Source organism: Lampetra fluviatilis, chromosome 70 (assembly GCF_964198595.1).
Source record: "Lampetra fluviatilis chromosome 70, kcLamFluv1.1, whole genome shotgun sequence".
Classification (NCBI taxonomy): Eukaryota; Metazoa; Chordata; class Hyperoartia; order Petromyzontiformes; family Petromyzontidae; genus Lampetra; species Lampetra fluviatilis.
The window spans coordinates 1742010-1762486 of NC_136344.1; the positions used below are offsets into that span (position 1 = coordinate 1742010).

The 20477-nt window shown below is 56.7% G+C and overlaps 1 protein-coding gene across 1 annotated transcript; it reads left to right on the forward strand.

Annotated features, from left to right (window-relative positions):
• The first annotated feature begins 2048 nt into the window (after nucleotides 1-2048).
• LOC144952895 (protein BANP-like) lies at nucleotides 2049-19835 on the forward strand. Its single transcript, XM_078883370.1, is given in 13 exon segments — nucleotides 2049-2133; nucleotides 5659-5840; nucleotides 6741-6901; nucleotides 9056-9318; nucleotides 9795-9939; nucleotides 11560-11742; nucleotides 11745-11823; nucleotides 15080-15319; nucleotides 16309-16539; nucleotides 16954-17057; nucleotides 17387-17431; nucleotides 17744-17917; nucleotides 19387-19835. Coding segments are annotated over 12 exon segments (1893 nt in total). The 5' UTR covers nucleotides 2049-2133; nucleotides 5659-5785; the 3' UTR covers nucleotides 19600-19835.
• The last annotated feature ends 642 nt before the right edge of the window (nucleotides 19836-20477 follow it).

Genomic DNA, 20477 nt, shown 5'->3' on the forward strand with positions numbered 1-20477 from the left:
TTGATGGGTCTCTGTGATGAGTGTATGGGTTTCTGTGATGAGTCTATGGGTCTCTGTGATGAGTCTATGGGTTTCTGTGATGAGTCTGTGGGTCTCTGTGATGAGTCTATGGGTTTCTGTGATGAGTCTATGGGTCTCTGTGATGATTAGATGGGTCTCTGTGATGAGTCTATGGCTCTCTGCTGTGTGATGAGTCTATGGGTCTCTGCTGTGTGATGGGTCTATGGGTCTCTGCTGTGTGATGAGTCTATGGCTCTCTGCTGTGTGATGAGTCTATGGCTCTCTGCTGTGTGATGAGTCTATGGGTCTCTGCTGTGTGATGAGTCTATGGCTCTCTGCTGTGTGATGCGTCTATGGGTCTCTGCTGTGTGATGAGTCTGTGGGTCTCTGCTGTGTGATGAGTCTATGGGTCTCTGCTGTGTGATGAGTCTATGGGTCTCTGTGATGAGTCTATGGGTCTCTGCTGTGTGATGAGTCTATGGCTCTCTGCTGTGTGATGAGTCTATGGGTCTCTGTGATGAGTCTATGGGTCTCTGCTGTGTGATGAGTCTATGGCTCTTTGCTGTGTGATGAGTCTATGGCTCTCTGCTGTGTGATGAGTCTATGGGTCTCTGCTGTGTGATGAGTCTATGGGTCTCTGCTGTGTGATGAGTCTATGGGTCTCTGCTGTGTGATGAGTCTGTGGGTCTCTGCTGTGTGATGAGTCTATGGGTCTCTGCTGTGTGATGAGTCTGTGGGTCTCTGCTGTGTGATGAGTCTATGGGTCTCTGCTGTGTGATGAGTCTGTGGGTCTCTGCTGTGTGATGAGTCTATGGGTCTCTGCTGTGTGATGAGTCTGTGGCTCTCTGCTGTGTGATGAGTCTATGGGTCTCTGCTGTGTGATGAGTCTATGGCTCTCTGCTGTGTGATGAGTCTATGGGTCTCTGCTGTGTGATGAGTCTGTGGGTCTCTGCTGTGTGATGAGTCTATGGGTCTCTGTGATGAGTCTATGGGTCTCTGCTGTGTGATGAGTCTATGGGTCTCTGTGATGAGTCTATGGGTCTCCCCCACTGGAGATCTGTAAAAAAAATTGCTTCATATAGAAATAATTAAATATTTCTGATCCTGTGGGATTGAGAGGGATGGAGGGGGGGTCGTAGTTCCGGGGGATGGGGGCGGGGTGGCAGCGAAGAGGGGGTTTGGGGGTGAGGGGGCGGGGTTCCGGGGGACTGGGGGATGAGGGGCGGGGTTCCGGGGGTTTGGGGATAAGGGGCGGGGTTCCGGAGGACTGTGGGATGAGGGGGGCGGGGTTCCGGGGGTTTGGGGATGCAGGGGGCGGAGTTTTGGGGTTTGGGGATGAAGGGGGCGGGGTTCCGGGGGACTGCGGGATGAGGGGGGCGGGGTGCCGGGGGACTGGGGGATGAGGGGGCGGGGTTCCGGGGGTTTGCGGGATGAGGGGCGGGGTTCCGGGGGACTGGGGGATGAGGGGGGCGGGGTTCCGGGGGTTTGGGGATGAAGGGGGCGGAGTTTTGGGGTTTGGGGATGAAGGGGGCGGGGTTCCGGGGGACTGCGGGATGAGGGGGGCGGGGTGCCGGGGGACTGGGGGATGAGGGGGCGGGGTTCCGGGGGTTTGCGGGATGAGGGGCGGGGTTCCGGGGGACTGGGGGATGAGGGAGGCGGGGTTCCGGGGGTTTGGGGATGAAGGGGGCGGAGTTTTGGGGTTTGGGGATGAAGGGGGCGGGGTTCCGGGGGACTGTGGGATGAGGGGGGCGGGGTTCCGGGAGTTTGGGGATAAGGGGCGGGGTTCCTGGGGACTGCGGGATGAGGGGGGCGGGGTTCCGGGGGTTTGCGGGATGAGGGGCGGGGTTCCGGGGGACTGGGGGATGAGGGGGGCGGGGTTCCGGGGGTTTGTGGATAAGGGGGCGGGGTTCCGGGGGACTGCGGGATGAGGGGGGCGGGGTTCCGGGGGTTTGGGAATGAAGGGGGCGGAGTTCCGGGGGATTTGGGTGATTAAGGGGGCGGAGTTCCGGGGGATTGTGGGTGAGGGGCGGGGCTCCGGGGGGTTAAGGGGCGGGGCTCGGGGCCCTGCGGAGACTCTCGCGAGGAGACGGCGGCCATCTCTGCTCCCGTTCCCGTTCCGCCGCGAGATTTGAGGTGACTCCTCCCGCCAAAGCGGCGATCGCCTCGCACCTCACGGCGCGCGCGCTCTCAACTCATTCTCTCTCTCATTCTCACTCGACTCATTCTCTCTCTCATTCTCACTCGACTCATTCTCTCTTTCATTCTATCTCTCATTCTCGCTCTCATTCTCACTCGACTCATTCCTCATTCTCTCGCTCGTTCTCAACTCATTCTTTCCTCATTCTCTCTCTCATTCTATCTCGACTCATTCTCTCTTTCATTCTCGCTCTCATTCTCACTCGACTCATTCCTCATTCTCTCGCTCGTTCCCAACTCATTCTTTCCTCATTCTCTCTCTCATTCTATCTCGACTCATTCTCTCCTCATTCTCTCGCTCGTTCTCGACTCATTCTCTCCTCATTCTCTCGCTTGTTCTCAACGCATTCTCTCATTCTCTCTCTCTCATTCTATCTCAACTAATTCTCTCTCTCTCCTCATTCTCTCTCGACTCATTCTCTCTCATTCTCACTCAAGTAATTCTCTCTCTCATTCTCTCTCTCATTCTCACTCGACTCATTCGCTCGCTGCTATTATTATTATTTTGTTATTTTTATTATTTATTTTTTCCTTCGTGACTTTACCGAAAAAACCGAAGAGTGTCATTCTGTCTCATTCTCTCTCTCTCTCAACTCATTCTCTCGTTCTCTCTCGTCTCTGTCCCACCACTCTCTCCACCACCCTCGTCTCTGTCCCACCACTCTCCGCCACTCTCGTCTCTGTCCCACCACTCTCTCCACCACCCTCGTCTCTGTCCCACCACTCTCCGCCACTCTCGTCTCTGTCCCACCACTCTCTCCACCACCCTCGTCTCTGTCCCACCACTCTCTCCACCACCCTCGTCTCTGTCCCACCACTCTCCGCCACTCTCGTCTCTGTCCCACCACTCTACTTAGAGACCCACAGAGATACATAGACCCATATAGATTCATAGAGACTCATATATATCAGCAGAGACACACACAGACACACACACACAGACACACACAGACACACACACACAGACACACACACACAGACACACACACACAGACACACACAGACACACACAGACACACACAGACACACACACAGACACACACACAGACACACACACACAGACACACACACACAGACACACACACACAGACACACACACACAGACACACACACACAGACACACACAGACACACACACAGACACACACACAGACACACACAGACACACACACACAGACACACACACACAGACACACAGACACACACACACAGACACACACACACAGACACACACACACAGACACACACACAGACACACACACACAGACACACACAGACACACACAGACACACACACAGACACACACACAGACACACACACACAGACACACACACACAGACACACAGACACACAGACACAGACACACAGACACAGACACACAGACACAGACACACACACATAGACACAGACACACACAGACACACACAGACACACACAGACACACACAGACACACACAGACACACACAGACACACACACAGACACACACACAGACACACACACAGACACACACACAGACACACACAGACACACACAGACACACACACAGACACACAGACACACACACAGACACACACACAGACACACAGACACACACACAGACACACACACAGACACACACACAGACACACACACACAGACACACACACAGACACACACACACAGACACACACACAGAACCATAGACTAAACTATACACTAAACAATGTTCTTGTTACCCTGTTGTAAGTCCCTGTGTGTATCGCTTTGTTCAGAAGCTACCTGGTCATTACAAATGGATATCAGATCAAGCAAGTGGTTGCTATCATCATCGTGGATATTTATATCAGCAGCCATTAACATCTCCCAGCCACCGTGATGATGATGATGAGAGACTCCACATAGACCTCCTGTAGACCAGGCGAGGTCGTCAACATCTAGCCACCGTGATGATGATCAGAGAGAGACACAGACTCCACATAGACCTCCTGTAGACCAGGCGAGGTTGTCAACATCTAGCCACCGTGATGATGAGAGACGCAGACTCCACATAGACCTCCTGTAGACCAGGCGAGGTAGTCAACATCTCCCAGCCACCGTGATGATGATGAGAGAGACGCAGACTCCACATAGACCTCCTGTAGACCAGGCGAGGTAGTCAACATCTCCTAGTCACCGTGATGATGATGATGATGAGAGAGACGCAGACTCCACATAGACCTCCTGTAGACCAGGCGAGGTAGTCAACATCTCCTAGCCACCGTGATGATGATGATGAGAGACGCAGACTCCACATAGACCTGCTGTAGACCAGGCGAGGTGGTTAACATCTCCTAGCCACCGTGATGATGATGATGAGAGAGACGCAGACTCCACATAGACCTCCTGTAGACCAGGCGAGGTGGTTAACATCTCCCAGCCACCGTGATGATGATGATGAGAGAGACGCAGACTCCACATAGACCTCCTGTAGACCAGGCGAGGTGGTTAACATCTCCCAGCCACCGTGATGATGATGATGAGAGAGACGCAGACTCCACATAGACCTCCTGTAGACCAGGCGAGGTGGTTAACATCTCCTAGCCACCGTGATGATGATGATGAGAGAGAGATGCAGACTCCACATAGACCTCCTGTAGACCAGGCGAGGTGGTTAACATCTCCTAGCCACCGTGATGATGATGATGAGAGAGACGCAGACTCCACATAGACCTCCTGTAGACCAGGCGAGGTGGTTAACATCTCCCAGCCACCGTGATGATGATGATGATGAGAGAGACGCAGACTCCACATAGACCTCCTGTAGACCAGGCGAGGTGGTTAACATCTCCTAGCCACCGTGATGATGATGATGAGAGAGAGATGCAGACTCCACATAGACCTCCTGTAGACCAGGCGAGGTGGTCAACATCTCCCAGCCACCGTGATGATGATGATGAGAGAGAGATGCAGACTCCACATAGACCTCCTGCCTACCAGGCGAGGTAGTCAACATCTCCCAGCCACCGTGATGATGATGATGAGAGAGACTCAGACTCCACATAGACTCCTGTAGACCAGGCGAAGTAGTCAACATCTCCCAGGGCTCGAACCCACGACCTCCTGCCTACCAGGCGAGGTAGTCAACATCTCCTAGCCACCGTCATGATGATGATGAGAGAGAGACGCAGATTCCACATAGACCTCCTGTAGACCAGGTGAGGTAGTCAACATCTCCTAGCCAGCGTGACCACACAGGAGTGGTCTATCTGTCTCCGCTGTCTGTGTGTGTGACTGTGTGTGTGTGTGACTGTGTGTCTGTGACTCTGTGTGTGTGTGTGTGCGCGACTCTCTGTGTGTGTGACTGTGTGTGTGTGTGACTGTGTGTCTGTGACTCTGTGTGTGTGTGTGCGCGACTCTCTGTGTGTGTGACTGTGTGTGTGTGTGTCTGTGTGCGAGTCTCAGGCGTTGAGGGCTTTTTTATTTTTTGATGTTTCTCGGCTCAGGGGTTGTCCTTCGGGATTCGCATTCTCAACCACCTCCTCCTCCTCCATCTCTCCCTCCTCCTCACCCTCCTCACCCTCGTCGTGGAGGTTGATCGAGGGCGTTCGAGGATTGCTGCGAACAACGAAGATGATGGAGGACGTGATCAGCATGGCCGTGTCCGGCATCGACGCGGGACACAGCGGTGTGTGACTGTGTGTGTGTGACTGTGTGTGTGACTGTGTGTGTGTCGCTGTGTGTGTGTGTGGCTGTTTGTGTGTGTGTGGCTGTTTGTGTGTGTGTGGCTGTTTGTGTGTGTGTGGCTGTGTGTGTGTGTGTGACTGTGTGTGTGACTGTGTGTATGTGACTGTGTGACTGTGTGTATGTGACTGTGTGACTGTGTGTGTGTGTGACTGTGTGACTGTGTGTGTGTGTGTGTGCGTGACTGTGTGTGTGCGTGACTGTGTGTGACTGTGTGTGTGACTGTGTGTGTGTGTGTGACTGTGTGTGTGTGTGTGACTGTGTGTGTGTGTGTGACTATGTGTGTGTGTGTGTGACTATGTGTGTGTGTGTGTGACTGTGGGTGTGTGTGTGTGTGTGACTGTGTGTGTGTGTGACTGTGTGTCTGTGTGTGTGTATGTGACTGTGTGTGTGTGCGTGACTGTGTGTGCATGACAGTGTGTGTGTGTGTGTGTGACTGTGTGTGTGTGTGACTGTGTGTGTGTGTGACTGTGTGTGTGTGTGTCTCTGTGTGTGACTCTGTGTGTGACTCTGTGTGTGACTGTGTGTGTGACTGTGTGTCTGACTGTGTGTCTGACTGTGTGTCTGACTGTGTGTCTGACTGTGTGTCTGTGTGTGTGTGTCTGACTGTGTGTCTGTGTGTGTGTGTCTGACTGTGTGTCTGTGTGTGTGACTGACTGTGTGTGTGTCTGTGTGTGTGACTGACTGTGTGTGTGTGCGTGACTGTGTGACTGTGTGCGTGTCTATGTGTGTGATTGTGTGTGTGTGACTGTGTGTGTGTGCGCTAGTGTGTGTGTACACACTGTGTGTGTGTGACTGTGTATGACTGTGTGTGCATGTGTCTCTCCGTGTATGGCGCTACCAGCGGAGGAGCTGGTGCCCCACAGCGGTGACGGTAACACCGACACTGTCACCACCATCACAGCGGTGACGGTGGCAGCACCGCTGGAGCCGCCGCTCAAACGCCCGCGCCTCCAGATCTTCGCCGGCACCGGCAGAGAGGGCACAGATGACGCCAGCCTCAGGGTCAGAACCATCGCACAGCAGAGACCCATAGACTCATCAAACAGCAGAGAGCCATAGACTCATCACACAGCAGAGACCCACTGACTCATCACACAGCAGAGACCCATAGACTCATCACACAGCAGAGATCCACAGACTCATCACACAGCAGAGACCCACAGACTCATCACACAGCAGAGACCCATAGACTCATCACACAGCAGAGACCCACAGACTCATCACACAGCAGAGACCCACAGACTCATCACACAGCAGAGACCCACAGACTCATCACACAGCAGAGACCCACAGACTCATCACACAGCAGAGACCCACAGACTCATCACACAGCAGAGACCCACAGACTCATCACACAGCAGAGACCCACAGACTCATCACACAGCAGAGACCCACAGACTCATCACACAGCAGAGACCCACAGACTCATCACACAGCAGAGACCCACAGACTCATCACACAGCAGAGACCCACAGACTCATCACACAGCAGAGACCCACAGACTCATCACACAGCAGAGACCCATAGACTCATCACACAGCAGAGACCCATAGACTCATCACACAGCAGAGACCCACAGACTCATCACACAGCGGAGACCCACAGACTCATCACACAGCAGAGACCCACAGACTCATCACACAGCAGAGACCCACAGACTCATCACACAGCAGAGACCCACAGACTCATCACACAGCAGAGACCCATAGACTCACACAGAGACCCATAGACTCATCACACAGAGACACAGATTCGCCACAGAGACCCACAGACTCATCACACAGCAGAGACCCACAGACTCATCACACACAGACACCCACAGACTCCTCACACAGCAGAGACCCACAGACTCATCACACACAGACACCCATAGACTCACACAGAGACCCATAGACTCATCACACAGAGACACAGATTCGCCACAGAGACCCACAGACTCATCACACAGCAGAGACCCACAGACTCATCACACACAGACACCCACAGACTCCTCACACAGCAGAGACCCACAGACTCATCACACACAGACACCCATAGACTCATCACACAGCAGAGACCCATAGACTCATCACACAGCAGAGACCCACACACTCATCACACAGCAGAGACCCACAGACTCATCACACAGAGACCCACAGACACACACAGCAGACACCCACAGACTCATATTCTCAGGTTTTTTCGGTAAAGTCACGTAGGTAAAACATTAAAAGTAATGAAAGTAAAATAAAACAAAACAAAAATAAAAATAAAATTTACGACGTTTCGGAGGCAACACAAGTCTCCGTCATCAGGTGGGACCGTCACAGCCAGATTAGCTGCATCAAGTGAAGCAATGATTCAAAATGTAATCCCTTATAAGCAAGTTGAAGGGGGGGAGGAGAGGGGGGGGGGGAGTTCATCAGAATGTGGTAGCCAATGAATGGAACGTATCGGGAGGGAGGGGGGTGGTGGGAGGGGGAGGGAGCCAACAAAACATTTGGCGACGGCTTGGACGCGGCTGCTGCGCACGCCAACACAATGGGCAGAAAGGGGGGAGGGGAGGTCTGATACACATGATAGAACAAAGGAACGAAAATGCCCATGTTTATACCAATGCAGGCTGAAAAATGAAGAGAGTACTGTTAAAAATAACTGGGGATGTTAACACTCGGTGAAGTAAATTAAAATAGTGCCTGTCAGATAAGATGGTCCAAAAACACTTTCTGCCCATTGTGTTGGCGTGCGCAGCAGCCGCGTCCAAGCCGTCGCCAAATGTTTTGTTGGCTCCCTCCCCCTCCCACCCCCCTCCCTCCCGATACGTTCCATTCATTGGCTACCACATTCTGATGAACTCCCCCCCCCCTCTCCTCCCCCCCTTCAACTTGCTTATAAGGGATTACATTTTGAATCATTGCTTCACTTGATGCAGCTAATCTGGCTGTGACGGTCCCACCTGATGACGGAGACTTGTGTTGCCTCCGAAACGTCGTGAATTTTATTTTTATTTTTGTTTTGTTTTATTTTACTTTCATTACTTTTAATGTTTTACCTACGTGACTTTACCGAAAAAACCTGAGAATATGAATCATTGCAGTCACGAAAGCTTCAAATCTAGAACCCACAGACTCAGTTTTCTTTCTGTCTGCCCCCCCCCCCGCGTCTCATGGCGTGCAGGCCTTGCTGGTGGGCCTTCACGAGGCGGTGTGCGTCCGCCTGGAGGCCGTGGAGGCCCGGCTCCTGGCCCTGGAGTCGCGCTGCGGCCACGTCGAGGAGAAGCTGAGCCTCGTGCTCCTGGGCAGGGCCGGTGGTGGTGGTGGTGGTGCCGGCGGTGGCGGTGGTGGTGGCGGTGGTGGCGGTGGTGTGGCCGGGGCACCCACGGTGTCTATGCAGGCCGGCTCACCCTGGGGCGTCACACACTCCTCCATGAAAGTTCGAAGGTCGGCATCACACAGCAGAGCCATAGACTCATCACACAGCAGAGAGCCACAGACTCACCACACAGCAGAGAGCCACAGACTCATCACACAGCAGAGACCCACAGACTCATCACACAGCAGAGACCCACAGACTCATCACACAGCAGAGACCCACAGACTCATCACACAGCAGAGAGCCACAGACTCATCACACAGCAGAGACCCACAGACTCATCACACAGCAGAGACCCACAGACTCATCACACAGCAGAGACCCACAGACTCATCACACAGCAGAGACCCACAGACTCATCACACAGCAGAGACCCATAGACTCATCACACAGCAGAGAGCCATAGACTCATCACACAGCAGAGACCCACAGACTCATCACACAGCAGAGACCCATAGACTCATCACACAGCAGAGACCCACAGACTCATCACAGACATTCTCGGTCTGATTTCTGCGTCCCCCCCCTCCCTCCTCACCGCCAGCGCTGTACCAGGCCGGCGCCACGCCCCGGTGTTGGTGAAGGTGCCGGAACCTTCAGCGGCGGCGGTGACGGCGGCGGCCGTGGCCACGATGGCGGCGGCGGTGGAGGAGGAGGCGGAGACTGAGATGGAGCCGGTGCGCCTTCAGGTAACTTTACCGGTGACGTCACGTAGGAGGAAAATAATAAAACAACAAAAATTAAACATGATAAAATAATTCTCACGACGTTTCGGCCACAAAAATAAAACATAATAAAATAATTCTCACGACGTTTCGTTGTGGCCGAAACGTCGTGAGAATTATTTTATTGTGTTTTATTTTTGTGGCCGAAACGTCGTGAGAATTATTTTATTGTGTTTTATTTTTGTGGCCGAAACGTCGTGAGAATTATTTTATTGTGTTTTATTTTTGTGGCCGAAACGTCGTGAGAATTATTTTATTGTGTTTTATTTTTGTGGCCGAAACGTCGTGAGAATTATTTTATTGTGTTTTATTTTTGTGGCCGAAACGTCGTGAGAATTGTATTTTATTGTGTTTTATTTTTATTATTTTATTATTTCCCTTCTACGTGACTTTACCAAAAGAACCAAGAAGATGAATCCCTGCTGCAGTCACGAAAGAAGCTTTTCATCGAAATTTACCGGTGACCTTTGCCGGGTTTCCTTTGACGTGCGTGTGTACGCGTGTGTGTGTGTGTGCGTGTGTACGCGTGTGTGTGTGTGCGTGTGTACGCGTGTGTGTGTGTGTGTGTACGCGTGTGTGTGTGTGTGTACGCGTGTGTGTGCGTGTGTACGCGTGTGTGTGCGTATGTACGCGTGTGTGTGCGTGTGTACGCGTGTGTGTGCGTGTGTACGCGTGTGTGTGCGTGTGTATGCGTGTGTGTGCGTGTGTGTGTGTGTGTGCGTGTGTACGCGTGTGTGTGCGTGTGTACGCGTGTGTGTGCGTGTGTACGCGTGTGTGCGTGTGTACGCGTGTGTGTGTGTGCGTGTGTACGCGTGTGCGTGTGTGCGTGTGTACGCGTGTGCGTGTGTACGCGTGTGCGTGTGTGTGTGTGTGTGCGTGTGCGTGTGTACGCGTGTGTGCGTGTGTACGCGTGTGTGTGTGTGCGTGTGTACGCGTGTGTGTGTGTGCGTGTGTGCGTGTGTACGCGTGTGTGTGTGTGTGTACGCGTGTGTGTGTGTGTGTACGCGTGTGTGTGTGTGCGTGTGTACGCGTGTGCGTGTGTGCGCGTGTGCGTGTGTGCGCGTGTGCGTGTGTGCGCGTGTGTGCGCGTGTACGCGTGTGTACGCGTGTGTGTGTGTGCGCGTGTGTGTGTGTGCGTGTGTACGCGTGTGTGTGTGCGTGTGTGCGCGTGTGTGTGTGTGCGTGTGCGCGTGTGTGTGTGTGCGTGTGCGCGTGTGTGTGTGTGCGTGTGCGCGTGTGTGTGTGTGCGTGTGTGTGTACGCGTGTGTGTGTACGCGTGTGTGTACGCGTGTGTGTGCGTGTGCGCGTGTGTGTGTGTGCGTGTGCGCGTGTGTGTGTGTGCGTGTGCGCGTGTGTGTGTGTGCGTGTGTGTGTACGCGTGTGTGTACGCGTGTGTACGTGTGTGTGTGTGTGCGTGTGTACGCGTGTGTGTGTGTGCGTGTGTACGCGTGTGTGTGTGTGCGTGTGTGTACGTGTGTGTGTGCGTGTGTACGCGTGTGTGTGTGTGCGTGTGTGTACGCGTGTGTGTGTGTGCGTGTGTGTACGCGTGTGTGTGTGTGAACGTGTGTGCGTGCGTGCGCACAGGAAGAGTTGGAGGAGGATGATGAGGATCATCATCATCAGCAGGAGCAGGAGGAGGATGAGGTGGAGGTGGCGGAGGGGAGGGGTGAAGGTGGTGACAGCGGCTCCGATGCCGCGATGGTGGACGCACTTCGCTCGCCCTCCGGCAGCCCATCGGGAGACGCCGCCACGGGGGGGGGGGGGCAGCCGGGGAGCTGTGGGGGGGGGGCGGGGGGAGCGGTGGCAACTTCCACCCCAGCGTGACGCTCATCACGCTCAACAGCGAGGGTGAGGCGCTTGGGTCGACGCACAGCCGGTCGATCGCTGAGTGACACACTCACCCACCCACTCAACCACTCACTCACCTACTCAACCACTCACTCACTCAACCACCCACTCACTCATCCACTCACCCACTCAACCACCCACTCACTCACTCATCCACTCACTCACTCAACCACCCACTCACTCACTCAACCACTCACTCACTCAACCACTCACTCATTCAACCACCCACTCACTCAACCACTCACTCACCTACCCACTCATCACGCTCAACAGCGAGGGTGAGGCGCTTGGGTCGACGCACAGCCGGTCGATCGCTGAGTGACACACTCACCCACCCACTCAACCACTCACTCACCTACTCAACCACTCACTCACTCAACCACCCACTCACTCATCCACTCACCCACTCAACCACCCACTCACTCACTCATCCACTCACTCACTCAACCACCCACTCACTCACTCAACCACTCACTCACTCAACCACTCACTCATTCAACCACCCACTCACTCAACCACTCACTCACCTACCCACTCATCACGCTCAACAGCGAGGGTGAGGCGCTTGGGTCGACGCACAGCCGGTCGATCGCTGAGTGACACACTCACCCACCCACTCAACCACTCACTCACCTACTCAACCACTCACTCACTCAACCACCCACTCACTCATCCACTCACCCACTCAACCACCCACTCACTCACTCATCCACTCACTCACTCAACCACCCACTCACTCACTCAACCACTCACTCACTCAACCACTCACTCATTCAACCACCCACTCACTCAACCACTCACTCACCTACCCACTCATCACGCTCAACAGCGAGGGTGAGGCGCTTGGGTCGACGCACAGCCGGTCGATCGCTGAGTGACACACTCACCCACCCACTCAACCACTCACTCACCTACTCAACCACTCACTCACTCAACCACCCACTCACTCATCCACTCACCCACTCAACCACCCACTCACTCACTCATCCACTCACTCACTCAACCACTCACTCACTCAACCACCCACTCACTCACTCAACCACTCACTCACTCAACCACTCACTCACTCAACCACCCACTCACTCACTCATCCACTCACCCACTCAACCACCCACTCACTCACTCAACCACCCACTCACTCAACCACTCACTCACCTACCCACTCATCACGCTCAACAGCGAGGGTGAGGCGCTTGGGTCGACGCACAGCCGGTCGATCGCTGAGTGACACACTCACCCACCCACTCAACCACTCACTCACCTACTCAACCACTCACTCACTCAACCACCCACTCACTCAACCACCCACTCACTCATCCACTCACCCACTCAACCACCCACTCACTCACTCATCCACTCACTCACTCAACCACTCACTCACTCAACCACCCACTCACTCACTCAACCACTCACTCACTCAACCACTCACTCACTCAACCACTCACTCACTCAACCACCCACTCACTCACTCATCCACTCACCCACTCAACCACCCACTCACTCACTCAACCACCCACTCACTCAACCACTCACTCACCTACCCACTCATCACGCTCAACAGCGAGGGTGAGGCGCTTGGGTCGACGGATCGGTCGCACAGCCGGTCGATCGCTGAGTGACACACTCACCCACCCACTCATCCACTCACTCACCTACTCAACCACTCACTCACTCATCCACTCACCCACCCACTCATCCACTCACCCACTCACTCAACCACTCACCCACTCACTCAACCACTCACTCAACCACTCACTCAACCACTCACTCAACCACTCACTCAACCACTCACTCAACCACTCACTCAACCACTCACTCAACCACTCACTCAACCACTCACTCAACCACTCACTCAACCACTCACCCACCCACCCACTCACCACCCCACCCACCCACAACCCCCCGCAGAGGATTTCCCGGACGGCACATGGCTGGGGGACGAGTCGGACGTGGAGCTGCGCGTGCGCTGCCCCATGGCGCACTCACTCACCCACTCAACCATTCACTCATCCACTCACTCATCCACCCACTCATCCACCCACTCACCCACTCACCCACTCATTCACCCACTCAACCACTCACCCACTCACCCACCCACCTACTCGCCCACTCAACCACCCACCCACTCACCAACCCACCCACCAACCCACTCACCCACTCACCACCCCTCTCCTCCACCCACTCACCCACCCACCCACCCACAACCCCCCGCAGAGGATTTCCCGGATGGCACTTGGCTGGGCGATGAGTCGGACGTGGAGCTTCGCGTGCGCTGCCCCATCGGGCACTCACTCACCCACTCAACCACTCACTCATCCACCCACTCATCCACCCACTCACCCACTCACTCACTCACCCACTCACTCACCCACTCAACCACCCACTCAACCACCCACTCGCTCACCCACCCACCCACTCACCAACCCACCCACCCCCCCACCCACCCACCCACCAACCCACCCACCCACCCACTCACCACCCCTCTCCTCCACCCACCCACTCACCCACCCACTCACAACCCTCCGCAGAGGATTTCCCGGACGGCACTTGGCTGGGTGACGAGTCGGACGTGGAGCTGCGTGTGCGCTGCCCCATCGCGCACTCACTCACCCACTCAACCATTCACTCATCCACTCACTCATCCACCCACTCATCCACCCACTCAACCACCCACTCAACCACCCACTCGCTCACCCACCCACCCACTCACCAACCCACCCACCCCCCCACCCACCCACCCACCAACCCACCCACCCACCCACTCACCACCCCTCTCCTCCACCCACCCACTCACCCACCCACTCACAACCCTCCGCAGAGGATTTCCCGGACGGCACTTGGCTGGGTGACGAGTCGGACGTGGAGCTGCGTGTGCGCTGCCCCATCGCGCACTCACTCACCCACTCACCCACCCACCCACTCACCCACTCAACCACTCACCCACTCACTCATCAACCCACTCACCCACCCACTCACCCACCCACTCACCCACTCAACCACTCACCCACTCACTCATCCACCCACTCACTCACCCAACCACTCACCCACTCAACCACTCACCCACTCACCCACTCACCCACCCACCTACTCACCCACTCAACCACCCACCCACCTACTCACCCACTCACCCACCCACTCACCCACCCACTCACCCACTCACCCACTCACCCACCAACCCACCCACCCACTCACCACCCCTCTCCTCCACCCTCTCACCCACCCACCTACTCACCCACCCACCCACAACCCCCCGCAGAGGATTTCCCGGACGGCACGTGGCTGGGCGACGAGTCGGACGTGGAGCTGCGTGTGCGCTGCCCCATCACCCCGGGGGACCTGCTGCACGTGACGGCCGCTTGCCCCACCCCCGAGAAGATGGCGCTCACCCTCCTGGACCACCTGTTCCATCGCGAGGTGCAGGCCGCCAGCAACCTGTCGGGTCTCGGGCGCCACGGAAAGAAGCAGCTGGACCCGCTCATGGTCTACGGCATCCGCTGTGAGTCGCCGTGGGGCGGTGGTGGTGGTGGTGGTGGGTGGGGTGGGTGGGTGGGTGGGTGTGGGGGGAGGGTGTGGTGGTGGTTGCGGTGGTGGTGGTGGTGGTGGGTGGTGGGTAGGGAGTGGGGTGGGTGGGTAGGGAGTGGGGTGGGTGGGGGTGGGTTGGTGTGGAGTGGGTTGAGGGGGGGGGGAATGGGGTAGTGGTGGGTGGGGTGGTAGTGGTGGTGGGGGGGTGGTGGTGGTGATGGTGCGGTGGTGGTGGTGGGGTGGGGGGGTGGGTTGGTGGGGTGGGTGGGGTGGGGTGGATGGGGGGGGTGGGTGGGTGGGTGGGGGGGTGGGTGGGTGGGGTGGTGGTGGGTAGGGAGTGAGTGGTGGTGTGTGGGGTGGGTGGAGTGGGTGGATAGGGGGGGAGGGGGTGGGTGGCTGTGGAGTGGGTTGGGGGGGGTGGTGGTGGGTGGGGTGGGTGGGTGGGTGGGGGGGGAGTTAGTGGGGTGGTTGGAGTGGGTTGGGGGGGGGTGGTGGTAGGTTGGGGTGGGTGGTGGTGGGTGGGTAGGGAGTGAGTGAGTGGGTGAGTGGGGTGGGCGGAGTGGGTGGGGTGGGTGGAGTGGGTTGGGGGGGGGGGGTAGTGGGTGGGTGGGTAGCTGAGTGAGTGGGGTGGGTGGAGTGGGTTGGGGGGGTCGATGGGGTGGTGGTGGGTTGGGTGGGTGGGGTGGTTGGGGTGGGCGCAGAGAGGGTGGGTGGTGGGTAGGGGGTGAGTGGGGTGGGTGGGGTGGGCGCAGAGAGGGTGGGGGGGGTGGTGCTGTGTGGGTGGGGTGGGGTGATGGTGGGGGGTGTTAGTGGGAGTGTCCCATTGTATACTCACAAATAGTAACCTCCCTCCCTCCATCCACCACCTACACCACCTGCACCACCACCTGCACCACCACCACCTACACCACCACCACCACAACCACAACAACCACCACCACCACCACGCCGACCGTGACGCAGGCCACCTCTTCCACAAGTTTGGCATTGCCGAGTGTGACTGGTACCGCATCAAGCAAAGCATCGACTCTAAGTGCCGCACCGCCTGGCGCCGCAAGCAGCGTGGCCAGAGTCTCGCCGTCAAGGGCTTCTCACGGCGTGGCGGCGGTGACACCAGCGAAGGCGGCGGTGGTACCGGCGGCGGTGCAGACGCAGCGGCAGTCGTCGCCGCACACGGCGGCGGAGATGGGGGAGGTGAGGGTGGTGGTGTGTGTGGTTGTGGGGTGTGTGGTGTGTGGAGTTGTGGGTGGTGTGGGGTGGTGTGTGGTGTGGTGGGTGGTGTGTGGGGTGTGTGGAGGTGAGGGTGGTGTGTGGTGGTGATGATGGGCGGTGGTGATGGTGGTGATGATGATGATGGTGATGATGATGATGATGATGGTGGTGATGATGATGGTGGTGATGATGATGGTGGTGATGATGATGGTGGTGGTGGTGGTGGTGATGGTGGTGGTGTTGGTGATGATGATGGTGGTGATGATGATGATGGTGGTGATGATGATGGTGGTGGTGGTGATGATGATGATGATGGTGGTGATGATGGTGATGGTGGTGGTGATGGTGGTGATGGTGGTGATGTTGGTGATGATGATGGTGGTGACCCCCTTCCAGGCGTCTGCCGGGAGGAGACGACGCAGCTGCACAGCTACACGCTGGCCAGCGGGCAGCAGGTCCACATTCAGCAGGTCGGGGAGGATGGGCAGATCATACCCACGGTGAGTGGGTGGGTGAGTGGGTGAGTGAGTGGGTGAGTGGGTGGGTGGGTGAGTGGGTGGGTGAGTGGGTGAGTGGGTGGGTGAGTGGGTGGGTGGGTGGGTGAGTGGGTGGGTGGGTGGGTGGGTGGGTGAGTGGGTGGGTGAGTGGGTGGGTGGGTGGGTGAGTGGGTGGGTGGGTGAGTGGGTGGGTGGGTGAGTGGGTGGGTGGGGTGAGTGGGTGAGTGGGTGGGTGGGTGAGTGGGTGGGTGGGTGGGTGGGTGAGGGGGTGGGTGGGTGAGGGGGTGAGTGGGCGAGTGTCCTGCGTAACCCCTGACTGCGTCTCTCCCCAGGGCAATCTCCAGATCCACCAGGTGCACGTCAGCCAGGACGGGGAGGTGAGTCGCTCACCTCACCTCACCGTACCGTCTGCACCGTGCCGTCTGCACCGTACCGTCTGCACCGTACCGTCTACACCGTACCATCTGTACCGTACCATCTGCACCGTACCGTCTGCACCGTACCGTCTGCACCGTACCGTCTGCACCGTACCATCTACACCGTACCATCTACACCGTACCATCTGTACCGTACCATCTGTACCGTACCATCTGTACCGTACCATCTGTACCGTACCATCTACACCGTACCATCTGTACCGTACCGTCTGGACCGTACCTCCCCCCCCCCCCCCCCCCCCACCGCGGCAGCTGATTGCGGTGACAGCCGGTGACGCGAGCGGTGGTGCCGGTGACGCCACCACCACCACCACGCTGCCGGCCGGCTCCATCCAGGTGCAGTACGTGCAGCTGGCGCCCGCCAGCGGCGGTGGTGACGGTGACGACGGCCGAGACGGAGGGCACGACGGAGTAGCCGTGGCCACGGTGAGTGACCAGGAGAGAGATCGCAACCACAAACCTTCCCCCCACCTCTTCCTACTTATACACAGTCACTCACACACTCACTCAGTCACTCACACACTTACTCAGCCACTCACTCATTCACACACTCACACAGCCACTCACTCACTCAGCCACTCACTCACACAGCCACTCACTCACTCAGCCACTCACTCACCCACTCACACACACAGCCACTCACACACTCAGCCACTCACTCACTCAGCCACTCACTCACTCAGCCACTCACTCACACAGCCACTCACTCACTCAGCCACTCACTCACCCACTCACACACACAGCCACTCACTCACTCAGCCACTCACTCACCCACTCACACACACAGCCACTCACTCACTCAGCCACTCACTCACACAGCCACTCACTCACTCAGCCACTCACTCACACAGCCACTCACTCACTCAGCCACTCACTCACTCAGCCACTCACTCACACAGCCACTCACTCACTCAGCCACTCACTCACTCAGCCACTCACTCACTCAGCCACTCACTCACTCAGCCACTCACTCACTCAGCCACTCACTCACTCAGCCACTCACTCACTCAGCCACTCACTCACTCAGCCACTCACTCACTCAGCCACCCACTCACTCAGCCACTCACTCACTCAGCCACTCACTCACTCAGCCACCCACTCACTCACACAGCCACTCACTCACTCAGCCACTCACTCACCCACTCACACACACAGCCACTCACACACTCAGCCACTCACTCACACAGCCACTCACTCACTCAGCCACTCACTCACACAGCCACTCACTCACTCAGCCACTCACTCACTCAGCCACTCACTCACACAGCCACTCACTCACACAGCCACTCACTCACTCACACAGCCACTCACTCACTCAGCCACTCACTCACTCAGCCACTCACACAGCCACTCACTCACTCACTCAGCCACTCACTCAGCCACCCACTCACTCACTCACACAGCCACTCACTCACTTACTCACACAGTCACTCACTCACCCATTCACTTACTCAGCCACTCACTCACTCAGCCACTCACTCACTCAGCCACTCACTCACCCACTCAGCCACTCACTCACCCACTCACTCACCCACTCACTCACCCACTCACTCACCCACCCACTCACTCACTCGCACAGCCACCCACTCACACAGCCACCCACTCACACAGCCACTCACTTATACACTCACCCACTCACTTACACAGCCACTCGCACAAGAAGAACACACACGTTCACTCACTCTCTAACCCCCACTGACTTCACCAGAGGTGTGGACTCGAGTCATGTGACTTGGACTCGAGTCAGACTCGAGTCATGAATTTGATGACTTGCGACTCGACTTGGACTTGCATAACAATGACTTTGTCCCACCTCTGGACTTCACCCCCCCCCCCCCCCCACCACCACCACCACCACCACCCCCCCCACCCCCCCCACCCCCCCCCACCCACAGGCCGTGATGGAAGCTGCTGGGAGAGAGTTCCAGGCAGTGCTGCACCACCACCACCCCCACCACCAGCAGCAGCACCAGCAGCAGCTGGGCCTGGTGGAGGCGGACCAGATTCGCATCCACCAGGGCACCTCCACCACCACCTTGACCAACGTGGTCGACGTACAGCCTCCCCCCACCTCATCGTCATCGTCGTCATCATCGCCGTCATCCTAACGGCGGTAGGAGCGCGAAGTCGTAGTGGCAGCGATCACAGCACCATCGCCGCCATCATCATCGTCGTCACCGCCATCGTCACCGCCATCGTCATCACCGTCACCACCATCATCATCATCATTACCGCTGCCATCATCACCGCCATCATTACCGCCATCATCATTCTCATCACCGCCGCCACCACCATCATCATCACCGCCACCACCATCATCATCACCGCCACCACCATCACCGCCAGGAGGAGGGGTGGGGGGGAGGGGTGGGAGGGAGGAAGAGGGGTGGGGGGGAGGAGGAGGTGGTAGGGGGAGGGGTGGGGGGTGGTTGAGGAGGAGGGAGGGAGGACGCTCATTCCACGTTCCTATGACGGGGACGGCTCTCCCCACCACGGTGGCAGTAACAAGTGTCCAGACCTCGCGAGGTGCTGCCCTGAGCGGAAATCTTTATTCGCATCGTTTCACACTCACAGTGCACACACACACACACAGTGCACACACACACACACAGTGCACACACACACACACAGTGCACACACAGTGCGCACACACACACAGTAACACACAGTAACACACAGTAACACACAGTAACACAGTAACACACACACACACAGTAACACACACACACGCACAGTGCAGGGAGGTAAATCCGAAGTGCTATGAAGTTCTTTGCCGTCTCAACGAGGGGATGGGGGGAAGCGCACAGCCACACGCAGCGCGGGTAGCGGGCGCTCTGCTGCGGATGATGATGCTGCTGCTGATGCTGCTGATGATGCTGCTGATGATGATGCTGCTGCTGATGCTGCTGATGATGATGCTGCTGCTGCTGCTCGTGTGGCATTCACATTGGAGCGGTCGCCTCTGGCCCTGGGTCTGGGTCTCTGG